Raw genomic sequence first — 17,706 nt, 5'->3', positions numbered from 1 at the left:
CCCACACAGTATTTCATTGGTCGTGATATCATCGTCTGTTATCTGCTTGAGTGGAGATTTCTTATGCAATCGACGGAGCTGGATTAGACCTCAGTTCACATTGTGCCAACACATTTTCAAGGATTCATTTCCAAAATCTAAAATCAGTATGTGTTGATAATTTCACTATGTGAAGAAACTGTCAAGAAAATTAGGCTTGTTTTTCTGGGTTTCTGAAATATTATCCATGTCGTCTCACTGATTGGCTTGCCATGATATTCTTATATGGTCCCACAGTTTATAAATTGAACTAATTCTTATGAGTGAAGGCACATTGTATATAGTGCATACACATGCACTGTATATTAGACATCAGTTATACCTGCCGTTGATCATCTACTGATTACAACTGGTTGATATTAAATAAACCAAATGACATTTTGGTTGTAAAACAATAGAATATGTATGTTCATTGTTCACTGGCATCAGTACAATCAATAAGAAAACGTACACTCTGTAAACAGCAGAAAAGCTTGCGGAAATATGGTTTCTACCAGTTTAGTTCCATAGATGTTCACTGGAATAGACTTGATTATCGTGGAATCACAGATTTCAGTTCCGTAGGTGGTTGAGTAGGAGGGAAGGATTAATAGCTGTATTTAAGAATTAAACACTAATATTCACTCAAGGCAAAATCCTCACAGCAATGAAAAGCTTAAATATATAAAGATAAATGAATTCAAACATCAAGGAAGAAATTAACTAAAGGTGCAAGTGAGTAAAATGTCAACAAGCATTGCATTCAGCTGTGAATTACATCACTATAGTGCTGCATTTCAGAGAGGAATAGATATATTACTCATACAGTGGTATAGGTAATATACTGTATACTGGTTGTTGCCCAGATTTCATGTGAGGTAAGGCAGGTTTAAAATGGCATTTTATTAATGATATCTGATTGTCCTCCCACGCACTTTGATTGAAGTCATAACATCCCCCCGGAAAGACCCAGGACACGTTGGAGAGACTATGTCTCTTGACTAGTCTGGGAACGCCTGGGGATCCCCCCAGTTTCACTAAATGCAAGTCCGATAAAGGTAAGATTTAATGTTGGAAAAATAAAACTATAAAGTCACAACTGAAATTTACAGTCACAATCCTACATCTGTCAAATCCATAGTAACTAGTAACAATATTCTGTGGTACATGGCTTTCAAGAAATGCAGCCACAATAGAAGCGGCTTGTTCTACCCAAAAACGTGATCCTTTGTCATCGCAAACGCAAATTTCCAGATTGCGTCTTTCTTTTCAAAAGATGCAAGACTCAAAGACTCAACCAACATAAACCAATGATGAAATTTATTTAATAATAAATAATTTCCTCAGATGTCAACAGAGAGAGGAGGGCCCGAGTCGTCTTCTGTGGTGTGACATCCAGGCAAATGGTCATCGAGTCGCACTGAGGTCTCGGTGGTCACCCAACATGCTCCAGGCGTTTTTCTGTTCCGGCTGTATAAAATCAACCTGAAAACAATCCAGCAGTGTCACTGCGATGTTCAGCCAGGCAAAAAAACACCAAAAAAAACAGTCCTCAGTATTTTCAGGCATAACAACAGGCATTCACGCATGCATGAACATAACTTTGATCCTGCACCGGGATATCTCTTGAATATCTTATAGGCTTTTTTTGAGTCAATTTGTTCTCAATACTGCACTTTAATGTACCGGTAATCTATTTCTTTTTATGATGGCAGATGCACAAAGCAACTGAATCAGAGTAAAACCTTGTTCATTATGCAGGCTGTAGGTTCTGACTTGGTGTCCAGTCTGGAGAATAGGGTTTGCGAATGTTGCTCTCCTCTGAATCAACTGCTAAATTACAACCTCATAATGAACCTGACTGACACTACGAGTATGTCAGAGCTGTCTGTCTTGATTGTGCCTCTCAGGTGAGGACATGCGCACACCCCAACTACACTTTAACACAGCTCATTCAGCCATGTTCGTTATCTAACCTCATAGAGACTATTAGTGATAAAAGGAAGAGAGGAGGTGAAATCACAATGCAACTGTGCATGGGTCAGGAGTTGTTTTGTGCCTAACGATAAATTTTAATGCATCAGAAGCAATAGAAATAAAGTTTAATTCAATTGAATCATGACATGAAAATATGCATAGACTGTGGATTGTGTCTGCATTCAAAAGCCAAGAGGCGTCATCACTCGACACGATTAACTAAACACGGAAGAGAGACGTTAGAACAAAATGGACAATGCCAAATATTTAATCTGTTAGGAAGCAGGAAGTTATGCAAAAAATTGCGAGCGGACTCAGGAAAAACTCCAAAAACCAATAAAAGCTATTAAAACCATAAAACAAGAGACACAAGCATATACAGTGACACACTTGGGGAAAAAAATTACAAATCGCCCACCTTGTGTTGACATTGTACATCTACAAAGAAAAGAAACTAAACTCTGCATGCTGTTTATTGTAGCCCTTAAATCTGGCCTTTGTTTAACATGAAGTTATAATAACTGCTGAATGAGTTCTATTTATAACTATTGGACCAGTGATTGTGCTGTGACAGACCATTAGTGGCATGTGTTGACGACCAGCCATATTAACACTACACAAGTAAAAGTTGAAAAGGATCAACTTGACATGTGTGTACGTGTGCTCAGGGGACAGGATGTCTATTGTGAATCAGTCATTTTTACTAACCTTCATCAACATGGAAAATACTAGAAAAAAAGCATATGATGCGGCTTTTAAGTTAAAAGCGATCACTCTGGCGGTTGAAGAAGGAAATCAATACCTGTGAATCGGTACAATATATTTATGTTGCTAAGCGGATTAAATTAAAAGAAAAGTTAAAAAATCCTGACATGATGAAAATTGGATTTAAGGTCTCTGTATAAACATACAAGTGAAAAGAGTGGCTGTTGTTTCTTACCTGTCTGTTTGTCACTCCTCAGTGACTCGTCTCTTACGGTAATAAAAACATATACCGGTAGTGAATGTTTTCGATCTAATTTTTTATATGACTACGTGGGATACCTGCGGCTTAAAATCCTGCTGCGGCTTGTATAAGTACAAAATTGATTTTCTTTCTAAAATTAGATTATGCAGCTTTTAATCAGGTGCGCTCTGTAGTCCAGAAATTATGGTAATTGTCTTGAAATGTATCACTAACTAACCTCCTGAAGCATTGAATGGGTGTGTGCATGTGTGTGTGAGCATCTTATTATGTACCACAGTCCCACGCTGTTACCAAGAGTCAAGGTGGTAAATGGTGGTATGTCACAGTGAATCCTTTCTTTCTTCCTGGAATTCCACAGCATCAAATCAGCCACACTTTGCCTTTGCAAGGGACAATAACATGAACACAAAGATGGCTCGTTGAGAGCGAAAATTACTTTGTGACAGGATAATTTGAAGGGGATATTGGGGACAGAGCAAGAGCTGTATCTTGGCTGACACTCTCCAGTATATAATTTCTTTCTGGTAACACCTCTTGAACAGCTGCAGTTCCACTCTCGACATCCATCCTGGAGTCGTTTGATTGGACACGATGGACCCGCAGGCAGCTTTTGTAGCTGTAAAATTACCGATCTTCAGGTTTTTATCTTAAAGGGACCTTTACACCTTAAGCTGGGCTTCATATTGACTTTGGGGAGTGTCAGAGTTTAAGGCCATGCAGGGCAATAATTGACCAACGTTACTCAAGGTTTGTTTGTGTTTTTGTTGAGAAGAGACCGAAACTAATGTTCAATACTGATCATCCTGTAACACAAGCTGCATCAGAAGCCAAAAGACCATCAAATAACAGCCAGCAGTCTTCAAGGCTACAAGACTGTCTTCACCTGTTTTGTCTTGCAGCAGGAGGATCGGTGGGTGGCAAGCAGGAAAATCAATATTGCTGTTTCTTGAATTGCCAAACCAATTTTCCAGTCTTTATCTCCGTGTGAAATTTTCAATATTTGTTTCATACATCTGTTTTTATTTGGCACACTGCCAAACTGGAACGAACAGGTCTGGGAGAAAGAAAAAAATGAGAAGAACTTGAGTTCGTGGTGTGTCAGAGGCTGAACTTTATGACACCTGCAGGCTGTTTTTGACTATAATGTGACAAACGCAGCATGTGATATAGCCTGCAGCTTCAGCCCTGCTGCGACAAATATAATGCATGTTGGTTCCTATTTATTTATTCGCTTTTTAAAAAAATAATAATCGGTGTGTCATTCAAGCAAACTCTGTCCCTTACCAGTAATGACTGTGGGCTCTATCTTTCATTCTGCATCAGGTGGTTTGGTCTACTATTGATGTAGTCTAATGGTATTGGATCAACATGTGTCACAAACATTCCTTACGCAACACCTTAAAAAGAACATCTTTTTAGGGTGAAGACCTTGCAAGCCAAGTAATTTTCTGCAGAATCCTCTCCGTTCCATAAATAATGAGCTGCGTGCAAGGATCCATTTTTGTAGTATCCTCTTGACAAATCTTTTCCTATCACAGCATGACAGAAAAAAAATATTTGGTCGGTGGTGGTGAGCAAGTGTTGATTCCCATCTGCATGCAGCAAATCTCTTTATGGTTGTCGCACATTGCGAATGTTGGTAGCTCATTGGGTGTGCCTGCAGGGTGGTGCTTATCAAGCTAAAGTCCTTTGTATTCCAAGAGTTCTGTTGAGCTGTCTGATAACGCTAAGCAAAGATTGTGGTAGGTTACAGTCCAGTAAGGCAGAGAATCTATAGGAAATTTTCAAGGATTTTTCTCTTGGTGGGGTTTAGTTTATGGTAAACCTTCGATGGTTTAAGAAAGAGAAAAGTAATTTCCTTTTTGAGGTGTGTCTCCTTGGCAAAAAATCTAGTGTGTCTCCTTGGCAAGAAATTTAAAGTCAATTTTAACAAACGGCAGCATTATAAATTGCCTCTCCAGCCACAGAAGTGTTGCTTATACTAGCTCCAAAAAACAAAGCACATCTAACACACACCTGGGCCACCTGCCATCCCCACTGGAGCCTGCACCATTTCTGTAATATGCAGAACAGCAGTAGATGTTTTAATGGACCTCAATTTATTGGACTATACCATGTCAGCCTCTCCCATTATCCTAAACAGGAATAGAGCAGTTTTTGAAATTACCCACCTTTTTTCTCTCCTCTGGGAAGGATCTTCATCTCCGACCAAAAAGGTGCAATCTAAATGCTTCTCCAGAGACAAGCCAATTTTTTTGATCTTGTTAACCTGCTATTTTATTTAAAAGCCAATTCCACATTGCACATTTTATAATCATGGCTGGATTTCTCTCTTTTTCCCTAGAATCAAAACAGTAGCAGAAATAACCCCCAGGAGGGAGAATATAGTGTAAATAATTAAATCATATGTTGAAAACAGAAGCACTAATAAGCTCATTCGCTTCTTCTATTTAAAGTCATTCTCTGAACATATTAGTGTAATTCCAATGTTCCGTTTGACATTTCCTTTTGTTTTTCTTTTCTAATCAGGCACAGCAGAGGTGAGACTGTTATACTATGGATTTCTGCATACTAATAGTGCCTTCAGATCCTGTTTAACACAACTGAGGAGACAAAGTATGATCGCTTTGAACTCCATTAAAATATCACAACTCACAACTGTGGACTCATTTTCACCCAGGAGAAACTCCCACTTCAGTTATGACATATTGAGATACACCACCTTGGTGCTTCAGGGCCATTATGTGCTTCCACAGCTTCCACCAGATATTTTATTTATTTATTTATATAGAAAATTATATTTAACCTAATTAACACAAATAATTTACCAAATTCAAACAATAATTTAATAACTTCCGGAGCGTGAATCAAAATCAGGAGTCAGGAGCAGCATACTGACCCACATACGTGACTCTCTCTCTCTCTCTCTCTCTCTCTCTCTCCCTCCTCTCTCCTCTCTCTCTCTCTCTCTCTCTCTCTCTCTCTCTCTCTCTCTCTCTCTCTCTCTCTGCGTGTGTGTGCATGTGCGTGTGTATGAGAGACAGAGACAGATCTTGCGTTTAGTTGCCACTTACCATTGAGTCGGTGGCAGAACTGCTTAAATGCAGAGCGCACAGCTTTTACAAGAAAAATAATAATAGCAATAGCATTTTTTATTTTATTTTTTAAAGCAGCTTTTAAACAACCAGTTGTTTCCTAGAGGTTCAAACAATGACCTGAGAGACACAGTTTAACTACCGGCGGTGGCTTGTGGTATGTGAGGACACCAACGCGGTGCGTAACGGAGGGGGAGCAGGTGGATGGAGAGGCTGACGGGATGCAGCTCAACAGCAGGTCAGCGCCGCAGCGCAACGCCTGGAATCCCGTTTTTTTCTTGCTGAGGGACACCTCATCACCATGGACTTCATATGACGACGAAGTGGGTTATTGTTGTTGTGTTTTTCTTATTTTGCTTCAAAGTATGTAGCATTTTTATGGGGAACGAAAAGAGAGAGAGGAAACTCACCTGCGCACATCTGTGTAGAATTTACGCACTGTACGACTGCTCCGTTACGGCTTTTTAAAATAGTCTGTTAAAAGTTTTAAAAAGCGAAGGAATCGCGTTAAGCACAGCCGCGGCATTCCCATTCATATCAGACAGAGCTATTCAATCTACAGCTCCTCAAGTAAATTAAATAACTGAGGTAGATTCAAGCTGGAGGATCGGACCGTATGTGCGTCACAATCTATTTTTAAATTTTTTTAGAGAGAACACGCTCGTCCGTCAGATGTTTAAGTTCCTTTCCTATAGCTTTGACCTGCGAAGACCGTTAATGATCCCCTGTTGGCTGATGATGGGCATTTGTCACATGCAGCCTGCAGCCCCTGTGCGAGCCCGCATCAAGCTGAGCCTTATCATCCCCTGACACATTCCACCCATTAACACAGCCCCTGCTGAGCAGGGACACCCAGCCTCTTATTTATCATCCTCGGGGAGTCTCAATTAGTCTTTCTATTTGGATGAATAAATACACTGAATCAAGCGCTAAAGATAAAAAAAAATGAAACACGTTGTACACGTAATCACTCTGTCCTCCGCGTCAGATAACACCTGCAGATCCTTTCATTAGTGGATCTATAACTGCAGCACACTGCTTTTCCTGCACACTTTCCCTGGCAGCGTTTTTCAATCAGTGAGTCATAAAATGCAAAATGTCTGAGAAAGGTATAGAATTAGAATAGTTAAGATTTCCTTCAACAATAAACCATTATATTCCTTCATTTTATCACTCACTGATCACAAAAAAGAAAATGTCATTTCTGAATGACTGATCTAAAGCTCCTATTCACAGTCAACGTTCACATATCTATGGTTTGACTATCATGGGTCATTTGTGGTCACAAAGTGTATTTATCAGTGAAAAGTGCCCAGCCGAGAACGACATTAACCTTTGTACTGGTGTACGTTCCCCAGAAAACACGTTTGTGCAGATAACAACACCAGGTCAGCTTTGTTGCAAACAGCAACTGTACCCATCCTCAGCTCATTTAGCAGAAGGTGGCGAGTCCAAAGTGAGCTCACATGTGTCAGTGACACATCAATTATGAAAGCAAGAACTAGATTAATGTCCCCATCAAATGCACCACCAGGGTGGATGAATGCGTGATCCTGCCTCTGCTTCCAAGCTGTTTGTCCCCCAGATCAATTGAATAAACATTTGCCTGTACAAAGCCCTCGTCAATCCATCCCACTGGTGTACCTTGTTGGATGTATGCAGTGATGGGGAAACGCATGTGTGTGCATTCTCCTGAGCTGCACTACTGGACTCTCTTTCGTGTTGGAGGGATTTTTTTTTTCAACACACCTACAGTGGAGTGGATGAGTTTGAGATGTGATTAGATTGTGATTGTTTCTGATGATTACTGATTGTTACTAATGGTCTGAAAGAAAGTATCAAAAGCAATGTTGTTGCCATGGATCTTTAAGAGCGTTTCTTTACAATTTGGCAATTGATTTTTGCATTCCTACATTAATTTGCAGTCTTTTCACTCTTTTCTCTCTGCCCTCACAGATCGATCGTGTTCAATTGTTCTCTACAGCTGGGACATAAATCTTGAAAATCCCTTTCTATCCCAAATACCCAGAAACCCAAAATCGCCAATTCCCAAGACTTTTAGACTGTTAAATTTCTTCAACACCCAAGCCCCTCTTAGTCACCATGGCTTTAGATCCTTGGGATATTCTCCCAAGGCCCTCCAATGTCTCCATCCCCGAGTTCCCCTTTTACGAGAGCTTTCTCGAGAGCAACGACTCCAATTTCAACTTCTCTGACCACAACGGGTTACACCAGGATAAGACCAGCTTCACTGTCATTACCTTCATTTATTTCATGGTGTGCGCCGTGGGGCTGTGTGGCAACGCCTTGGTCATATACGTCATCCTCCGTTACGCCAAAATGAAGACAGTGACCAACATCTACATCCTGAACTTGGCGGTAGCAGATGTGCTGTGCATGATGAGCCTGCCCTTCATCGCCCTGCAGCTGGCCCTGGTGCACTGGCCCTTTGGAGAGGTGCTTTGCAGGGTGATCATGACTGTAGGTAGGTGGAAACAAAGAGGATTCTCATGCAGTTATAAACATAATTTCTTTGTTTTTCAAGATCAATATTTTATTTTTCCATTTAAAATAAAAGATTAATGTTTTTAAGTGTTCCAATGGGAAGCCCAGTCTCACTGCAGAATTCGGACCCAACCATTATCAAATGCTTGCAGCTCCCAACAGTAATTAAACATGTATTAACATTGCTCAACAGCAACTTAGGTGAGACAAAACGGACGACTGCGCTGACTTAGAAAGATTTGTAAGGCAAAGAACTGGATTTATTGATGTGGATGAGGCATAGGTTTCTCAGCTTGTTAACTTGTGGTGCACACAGTTCACAATATAGTTCTTCACCCTTGTTTCTCTACTTCCCTCCCAGACTCCCTTAATCAGTTCACGAGCATCTTCTGTCTGATGGTGATGAGCATCGATCGATACCTGGCAGTGGTTCACCCAATTAGGTCGACAAAATGGCGGAAGCCGCGTGTCGCCAAGATCATTAACCTGACCGTGTGGGGTGTCTCGCTGATCGTCATCCTACCGACTATGATCTTCAGTGGGCTTGACAAGGTGCCGGTATGCGGGATCATCTGGCCTCAGGACATCTATTCCAAGGCCTTCATATTCTACACCTTCTTCATCGGATTCTTCCTGCCACTCTCCGTCATATGCCTGTGTTACCTGCTAATTATAATCAAGGTGAGATCACCACCGTCCACGGTGTATCAGGGACCTGTTGGAAAAGCAATCTGTTTATGTTTCTGCATTGGAAAAAACTGTGTTGTGACCATATTTGAGACCATAATTTAAGACGCTGGGATTAAGGGGCTGTGGGAAAGGACAGGGAGGAAGGAAACACATGGCCATCATGACAAAAATCATCTATAAATCAAACTAGGTATAATTAAATTAGAATTAAATTAGAAGCTTTCTATTCTTGGAATAAGCAAGTTGGTATTTGTGTAGTTTTTTGTTGGGATTCTCAGTTTTATCGCTAGTTTGAGAGACAGAGAATTTGTCAGGAGAGTCACACCAAACGAATCGGATTCCAGTGCCAATTATGTAAAGGCCAGAGGAGAAGCTGTTATACATCAGTCCGATCCTGATTAATGAGGCTAATATGTTTGTTTTGTTTTATTTAAGGGGACGGGTGGGGGTTGATAAAGCTTAGTGCTCCTATGAGAAGCTGTCTTGGTTGAAACATTTTTTATTTTAGACTATAAGAGTGACAACAACACCATCATTTAGCCACGGTTACAATTCTGCCCTTTAAATTTCAGTCATGTTTTATCCCAGTTTTCATCAGCTGCTAAACAAGTTTCCTGTTTTCCTGTAGTGTTCTCCTAAAGATTAGCCAAAGCTGAGGGTTAAACACATAAAATCACATAGCCCAGACAAAACCTTTTCAACCTGCTCATTCTTCTCCCAGGTGAAGTCATCAGGTATACGCGTGGGTTCTACCAAGCGCAAGCGCTCTGAGCGCAAAGTGACACGCATGGTATCCATCGTGGTGGCAGTGTTCGTTCTCTGTTGGCTCCCTTTCTACATTTTCAACATCACCTCCGTCACCGGGTCGATCAAGCCAACTTCAGCTGTGAAGAGCACGTTCGACTTCGTGGTGGTGCTCGGTTACACCAACAGCTGCGCTAACCCCATCCTGTACGCCTTTTTGTCCGACAACTTCAAGAAGAGCTTCCAGAACGTTCTGTGCCTGAAAAAGGTCACGGGCCTGGATGAAATGGAGCGGAGCGACAGCAGGGCGGACAGGAGCAGGATGGCTCACGACGCTGCAATCATCAATGCCAACTTGGAGGCCCATAACACTTCCCTGCTCAACGGTGAACTGCAGACTAGTATCTAAGTTGGCATCAGGGCATGAATCACTAGACTGAGCAAACACTGCCTGTAATCTGCTCGTAAACCCCGTGCAAAGATATGCTGCCAAACAAATGATGTAATTACGGCTACTTATTGACACTAACAAAGTCTAAGTGAAAAATAAACAGTTACCTAAAGGGTTCCAGGGGTCATTACATGTACACTGACTCCAGCTCAAGATCTTAATTTAATGAAGCAACTCAATCTGGATCACACCCAACCACAGAGAAAACGGATCCAGGAATATATTACTTGTGATGGTGTCAAAAGGTCATTTGCACATGAATGAAACAAGGGGGAGGGAGGATTAGAGAGCGGAGGTCTGTGGGGACACTCTCGAGGCAGCATCTATACAACACAGAAATGAGTGGATCCATGCTGAGGATTTCTCTAAACATGGAAATACTGCCCAGGGTCTGGCAGTCGTGTCAGTGGGAAAAAAAAGCCAACTTTGTGCATCTGATTACAAGAAGGAAAAGATGAGAAACCTCACCCTCGCCTAGGCTAGCACCATGGCTATGGTTTATTCATAGTTCTTGTTTTTTTTAATGGTCTTACATAAACAAGGAATGTGCAAAGCCTGAAGCCTGAAAGCACAGGATACTCCTCTACCTCGAATGGTGCATTACTTTGGGATGAACCTCACTGACCCTTGAGCTGAATTTGATATCTCGGATTGTTGAGCAAGTACATCAGTGTTCACCACTGAGCTCATTTGAAACAGCCTGACTGTGCATTTTCTGCAAACTGTCTGCAAACCAAAATAAATTCTTCAATCTGCTCGACCGATTCTACAGTCCCCTAATGGTGCAACGTGCCAAGGACAGAGCAGGGATGGTAAAATGAAACCCGTGGCATGCGTTTGGATGGTGGTCACTGTGACAGTTGCGACAGTGTGGGAGATGTTCTGAGCCAATGTTCCTGAAGGGCTGACGATTGACAATGTAATATCTTCTCAAATTCAGCTCCACTTGCAAACTGTTCGCACAAAGAGGAGAAAATATGTGACATTCTGCTACAGCCAGCACGAGGATGAAGAAGATCTTTGTGTGTTTTGTATTTCTTGCAACACTTGATGGCAGAATTTGACACATCCTAGTATAACGTTGTGTGTTAGACCTTTAATATGTACTCCAGTGATTTTGTTGTACAAAGATATTGTGGGGAAACGAGAGAGATATTTGATTTACAGACTAAGCAGCAGTAACCGGTGTTTCATAAAATATAAAAACTGCACTGCCAGATTTTACATTTATGTATTATAGCTGCAAACATACAAGTTATTAAAATATGTAGAGATTTTTTTCATACTGAACACCCCCACTACCACCACTACCCCCGACACACACAGAAAAACATTCTATATTATTAGCATGCTCACCTGATGACAGAACCAGCGAGCTAATCATATCATATACTGTATGCTTAGCATTTTATTGGGATGTTAGATTCATTTAGATAATGTAATAGCAATAATTAATATAATAAAAATGATCCACCATTCATCAAAAACATAATAACTACTTAGTTGAAAAAGGTTGTACATTAACAAATACATTTAAGGTCAGGTTACCTAACCCTAACCCAAAAATTAGTCCTAATTACCCGGTAGCCTCCGTTGATGATTGTATTCTAGCATACCAATACTGTAAACAAAATTAAGGTGAATATTTGATGGTGTCTTTACAAAGATCATGATTTAGACAGATAAGAGTTTGCTTGAGTGTTGACTCCATCGAAGGATCTCATTGATGGAGCCAGTGCTGGTTGCTGGGAGACCAGTCACACGACTACAAAGCTTCTTTTAGTAATAAGGTCACTCTACATATGCGCAAGTGTCAGATTTGCTTTGCTCCTGCTTCTCAGCCAAGTCAGAAGGCATCAATCACCTCCAATTAGAAGAGTGACGAGCAGCATCTCCTGAAAGGTAAATGCAGGAACTTAATTTGCTGTGACTTCTCTTCATGCTGTCACTTTTGATGCTCTTGTTCTGAAGCATGACAGGTCCATCTTCTGTAATGGTTATAGCTATAGTAGGTGGGGTCAGAGCAGAAGCATACCCACTCTATGCCTGAAACCAATCCTTCAAATGTATGTTGTACATTTGTAATATAGTAATAATAACAAAAAAAGAACTCTTTGGAGGAGGGTCAGGTTTTGTAAGCAGCCTACTTATCGTTAGCAGTGTACAGATGGGGGGGAAGGGCAGAAAACATAAGGTGGAAGATCCACCCACTCTGTTTTTAGTGAAACACAAGTTGATTTGTGAAGGGCTAGAACGTGCACTCCTGAGGATGCACCGTTCACTATTACTCTGCGTATTGACTGGATTGTTTCCACATGCCTCTGTAGGGGGTGGGGGTAACAAATGCCTCGCTTGCAAAAAAGAAAGAAAATGGTTCACCAGAGGGTCTTTGTTGCTTGGTACTGGGGACAGTGGCCATCTCAGAGTCTTTTTGTGGAAAATGAACCAAACCATTTCTCGACATTAGTCCCTACATATTGCAGTAATAGATTACACATTTATTTCTTGTTAATGTCCTGGTATTACAGCTAACAACATTAAACACCAAGCCTGCTAAACAAGCCATTTCAAGTGCAAAGAGTGCTCTCATTCATATGTCATTCAGCCAACCGAGTCCGAGAAGATGGTGGTACCAAATGTGTACATTAAAAGAAAGAAAAACATTTTGGTTCAGGCTTTCAGTTGTGTAAAAAAATACCTTCAAACTACACTGTGCTGGGGTTTTGGGGGGGCTGAGTCAACTTACTGATTCATGGCTACTATTAAAACCCCCTCGCCCATCCCCCCCAGTGCGTGTCAACAACTAAGAATCAATCTTTTAGACGACTAAGTCAACCTAAATGCTTTTTTTTTTAACCATATAGCTGTTGTGGCCGAGGTGGCTAGTAGTCATACAGGTTGTAATTTATATGCTTAAGCTTTTCCTGTGCTCTTGTGCCTTGCAATTTCATATGAAACGATCACAATGTACAGTGGTGTGAGCCATTCCCCCAAAAACCAAACAACCAAAAGCCTTTGTATAGTGCAGTTGGTGATTAAATGTTAACAGAGACCATTTGTATTCCGCACATGTTTGTGTCTGTAGACCAGTTTATTCCACTTCTGTGTTTGTGATATCATGTCAGATGTTTTCCTGTGCTTCTATAACATGAACACTGATTTTGATGGGCACATGTTCGATGTCTCTGCAATTAAAGAGCAGGTCAGTTTCTGTTGCCGTGACTGAACAGCATTTGTTGTTTCATCTTATTGTGATTTCTGTTCGCTAACTTGGATTCGTGTGGTCGAAAACAAGATTCCTCAAATAACGACCTGAGGAGATCTTCCGCTTGGGAATAACGAGCATGGAGGAATTCCGGAGTTTTTTCCTTGCATCTTGAATGCATCAGATGGTACTAAATGTGGAATTCTCCTCTCTCCAGGGGTGACGAAAGCCCTCGCCAAAACACATCGTCCCTCACAGCACGAAAGAGACAAAGAGGGAGACCACACAGGAGTTTATTTAACTTTGTCAGATCAAACTGAAACCAAAAAACAGTGGGAAGAACAACAAAGATAAAGGATTGCTCTGACAATGGAGGATGACTGACTGGCTACATGTCTTGCAGCCCTTTTGGTTCAGATTACACAATGACTGACGTGTCTCCTCTGGTCAGGAGAGTCACAAACACAAAAAGTCACATGGGACATTGTCAGAGGGAAACATGGGCAATATTTGTTTTTCTTGTCCAGGTTTCATCACTGAGCTCTCTTCTAGCTCTCAGCCGGTCCGGAGCTCTAATCGGCCATAGTTCTTGCTGATCCCTGGCAATATTTAGACTGTTAGAAATTCAATTTGAGCTGATGAGTGAACCTTGATGAGGTTCACCTTTAGTGATTATTGTCTGTGGCTGCAATCTGCCCTGACCACATGTCTTTATAATCAATTGTCCTATCTGGGACGCCTGGTTATGCCGCTTTGCACGGTACCTCGCATCTGTTGTTTTTGACTGATGAAGCCCAGAAAATTGAAAATACTGCTTTTATAGTGTCAGGTCTTTGTTCGTGTTTATGTGTTGTTTTTTTTAAAAAATCCACATTGGGTGATTTTTATTCTAATTAAACAGGGCAGATTACAGGCGGCCGCTGCTGACTCCACCGGTCTGGAATGAGGTTCTCATTGACCAATGAGACAGCATGTACTGTGTCACTTTTGCCATGAGAATGTGGATCTCTGGACCAGAAGAAAGCACTGTCAGCGTTGCTAGGATACACCTGTGACGCTCCTTTCAAAGACGTGACTGACGCACAACACTACCCAGAAGTGTGAGGCCAAAAAAGTAGAAGGGATCGAAAAGGACAAGAAAATAAACAGGAATGGCATGAAAATGTTAGAGACAATTCATAGAAAGCCAACTGCACATCTGCTAACCAAATGTCTCCATTAGTCTCGGAGGAATCACCGAGGTCAGTCAGCCACAGAGGACCTTCAGAGGAGTTAGGGGGGTCTTTCATACTGCTGTCCACCATGTAGCTCCAGAGCTGATATAACATACATCCATACATCCCCACTCATCAGGCTACTATACAGTTAAAGTTCATCATATTTAAGGTTTACACTCACAGTAGTGGATTTTTTAAAGTTTGAAATAATGTTGTGCCCTTTGTGGCTGAGCATACATTTTTACCAGTCTTACAACGTCACAGATCTGTACAGTTGCTGTTTTCCTTCTATTTTTGTACATTATGTAAGTTCTGACTGATCATCTTCCACACAGGAGCCTACTTTGCAACAAAGTTTCCACCATATCACTTCTGATTCTGCCTCACACCTGACTCGCCTCCACAACAGTGCCACGCCACATGGTACAGCTAATTATTCAGAAAAAAGGGTGATATTGTGATGTGTGTGGGTTTTTGTAACATTGGTGGCAGGCGAGAGGGTGGAAAATAGAAAATAATTACACAAGTAAAGAGTAAACGCTTTGTTTTTATCCACCAGCATCTGGCCACTTAAATAGTCTGAAGAATGCCAAAGTAAAAAAGGTCAGAGTACGCAGCCGTCAATCACTGGGCAGCTCACAATAGATTTATCAGAATGGGTCAGTGCAGTAGATCCAGCATCTGTGTTTGTAGCCTGACCTTTTCAATAACCAAAACAAATGTCTCTGATAACACCTGGAAAATCTTTAAACTGCTCCGTTACGTATAGGATTTGGCATGGACTAAGGAGTCCGATCAAAAATCAGCCTATACAACAGTATTTACAGCCCAGAATAATGAATTGCAAAGAAAGTATTTCAGTCAAAGATTCAAAGGTGACCGTTGTTACAAGAAAGATGGAAACTACTTTATCTGAGCTATTGTTGCTGAAACGCCATACAAGGCAAACAAACAAAAAAATCTACTTTGTGATAATTAGACATGAAAACAATACAATCTTTCAACAGGTAGAAACACACTACCTTATTATACACCACCTTAAGACTTACCCATAATTGCTCAACATATGAATATTTCCGAATAACTTTTTATTGGTGCGGGCTGTCGCCATCTAGGGGACAGATGCTGATATTGCGTCAATGTTCGCCATTTTCACCATCAAGATTTGATTTTCTTTTTTTGCATTTTCAACTTAAACTGTCAGCGAACCGAAATATGATTTTTATTGTTTTTGTTTGTTTGTTTTAATAAAACCAAACACAAATATCTTGTATTTTGTTACATTTTTGCAGCATTTTGGAGTGTTTTGGGAATGGCCTATTTCAGTCTTGTATTTTCGGAGCCACGGTAACAACCGATTTAAACACAGCTTGTTTTCTTCTCTCCAATCTCCGTTCAATGGCATCAATCATTTCTCACAACCATTTGTACTCAATGCCAATGTCAATTTAGCATTCCAAATTTTTAGAAGCTATCAGAGTTCGACAGTGTTCTGTTCTCACTCATGTGAAGTGGCTTCCTTTTTTCTCTTTGTAAATTTGACTACCCACCTGCAGTCTATTCTGGGTCTTCAGGTTTCTGAAGAAGGCTGGTTTGAGTTGTGACTCAGGCTGCACAAACAACTCCTTACTCCCTTGTGGTTTCGCAAAGATTCTTTTCTTCCCCTCCTAAACAATGAAATAATCAGATCTTATTTATTCTGAAATTATTTATATATGTATTCCTAATTGCCTTTGTGAGCTTCCTTCAACCCATTGTTGTAGTGAATTTTTCTGATCATGCTTTTTCACATTTAGCTTCTTTGATGCTTTGATGAGGCACAATTAATGATTTTAATTGCCTTACTTTGACACGTTTTTTAGTCCAAATATCTGCTGATTTTAGAAAGAACTTGAAGCGCAACTATAAATAATTAATTTACATGACAAACTTACAGCAGGGAATAGGCTCTCCACTATTTTCACAGTCTTGACATTTTAATCTAAATGACGACAATGAGTGAATAAATGAGTGAATAAACCTAGATGTCATACTGGTTTGACTCAGTCCACACAACAGTCTCCACTATAGCAAATGAGCAGGAAAAGTTGGTTTCACTGTATGACTCAACATGTTTCCAAGTCATCATTATTATTCTGCTTCCTCATAATCAACTTCTCAGTTTGCTCCCCAGATCTGTGCCTCGATACAGTCTGAGATCGGGGTCCAATCATTTAAACCCCACCCTTTGGTTTTTGCTCTGATATGCAGGTATGGTCAGCAGAGTCACTGTATACAGACAGTTGTGTGTCATTTGTGGACTCAAGTTGTAGAGACCTCTTGAAGCTCCTTTCCTCGTTAGGTAGTTGCTTGCTCTCCAGATGGAGAACTGCCTTTTGAACGGCCTCAAAACAAAACTAACACCTTGAAAAGATTCGTTGGCCCACCAGTTCCGGCATCAACCAGCAGCTGTTCGGCAGAGTTTGCTTGAATATCACACAAAGATTGAGATTTAAATCTTTTTTTTATATAATTTCTTTCCATCACATCCCCAATTATACTTTTTAACTATCAAAATGTTCTTTGAAACAAGATGCAGCTGGCTCAAAATAGGCCCCAGTTCTGTCATGTTCGGCATCTTCAGGTGTTCACTCACGACCACCCCGGGAGCAAAAGTGAAAGATCACAGCTCCTGTGAGAGCAGAGCTGAAACTCAGAGATGTCAGCGCTCACTGGAGAGGAAAACACATGTGGTGGAATTGCCCAACAGTTTCACACTGTTGGTGAGAAAGTGTACTAATCTCTGAAACACAGTCAGTTTAGACTTTGACTTTATTGTCAGAGTTATTCTCATTTCT

The 17,706-nt window shown here is 40.8% G+C and overlaps 1 protein-coding gene and 1 long non-coding RNA gene across 4 annotated transcripts; one reads left to right on the top strand and one right to left on the bottom strand.

Moving 5' to 3' along the window:
* Positions 1–1,315: 1,315 nt before the first annotated feature.
* On the bottom strand, positions 1,316–6,623 carry LOC130522152 (uncharacterized). The gene is made up of 2 exons (XR_008949563.1): positions 6,468–6,623; positions 1,316–1,503 (listed from the first exon to the last, which is right to left on the bottom strand). It is a non-coding gene; the product is annotated as an uncharacterized LOC130522152 (long non-coding RNA).
* Positions 6,000–13,679, top strand: sstr2a (somatostatin receptor 2a). Of its 3 annotated transcripts, none has more exons than XM_057026150.1 (4): positions 6,000–6,295; positions 8,014–8,542; positions 8,924–9,243; positions 9,974–13,679. In XM_057026150.1, exons 2-4 carry the CDS (start codon positions 8,161–8,163, stop codon positions 10,403–10,405), a joined length of 1,134 nt encoding a protein of 377 aa, XP_056882130.1. In that variant the 5' UTR covers positions 6,000–6,295; positions 8,014–8,160; the 3' UTR covers positions 10,406–13,679. The 3 variants fall into 3 exon arrangements, with proteins under 3 accessions (XP_056882130.1, XP_056882139.1, XP_056882122.1); XM_057026159.1 differs by having other exon boundaries at positions 6,000–6,380; positions 8,404–8,542; XM_057026142.1 differs by having other exon boundaries at positions 6,000–6,380.
* Positions 13,680–17,706: the final 4,027 nt, after the last annotated feature.

The sequence above is a fragment of the Takifugu flavidus genome, chromosome 1 (assembly GCF_003711565.1).
Source record: "Takifugu flavidus isolate HTHZ2018 chromosome 1, ASM371156v2, whole genome shotgun sequence".
NCBI lineage: Eukaryota > Metazoa > Chordata > Actinopteri > Tetraodontiformes > Tetraodontidae > Takifugu > Takifugu flavidus.
The sequence above is the reverse complement of the archived record's forward strand: the minus strand, read 5'-3'. Positions and strand labels throughout refer to the sequence as shown.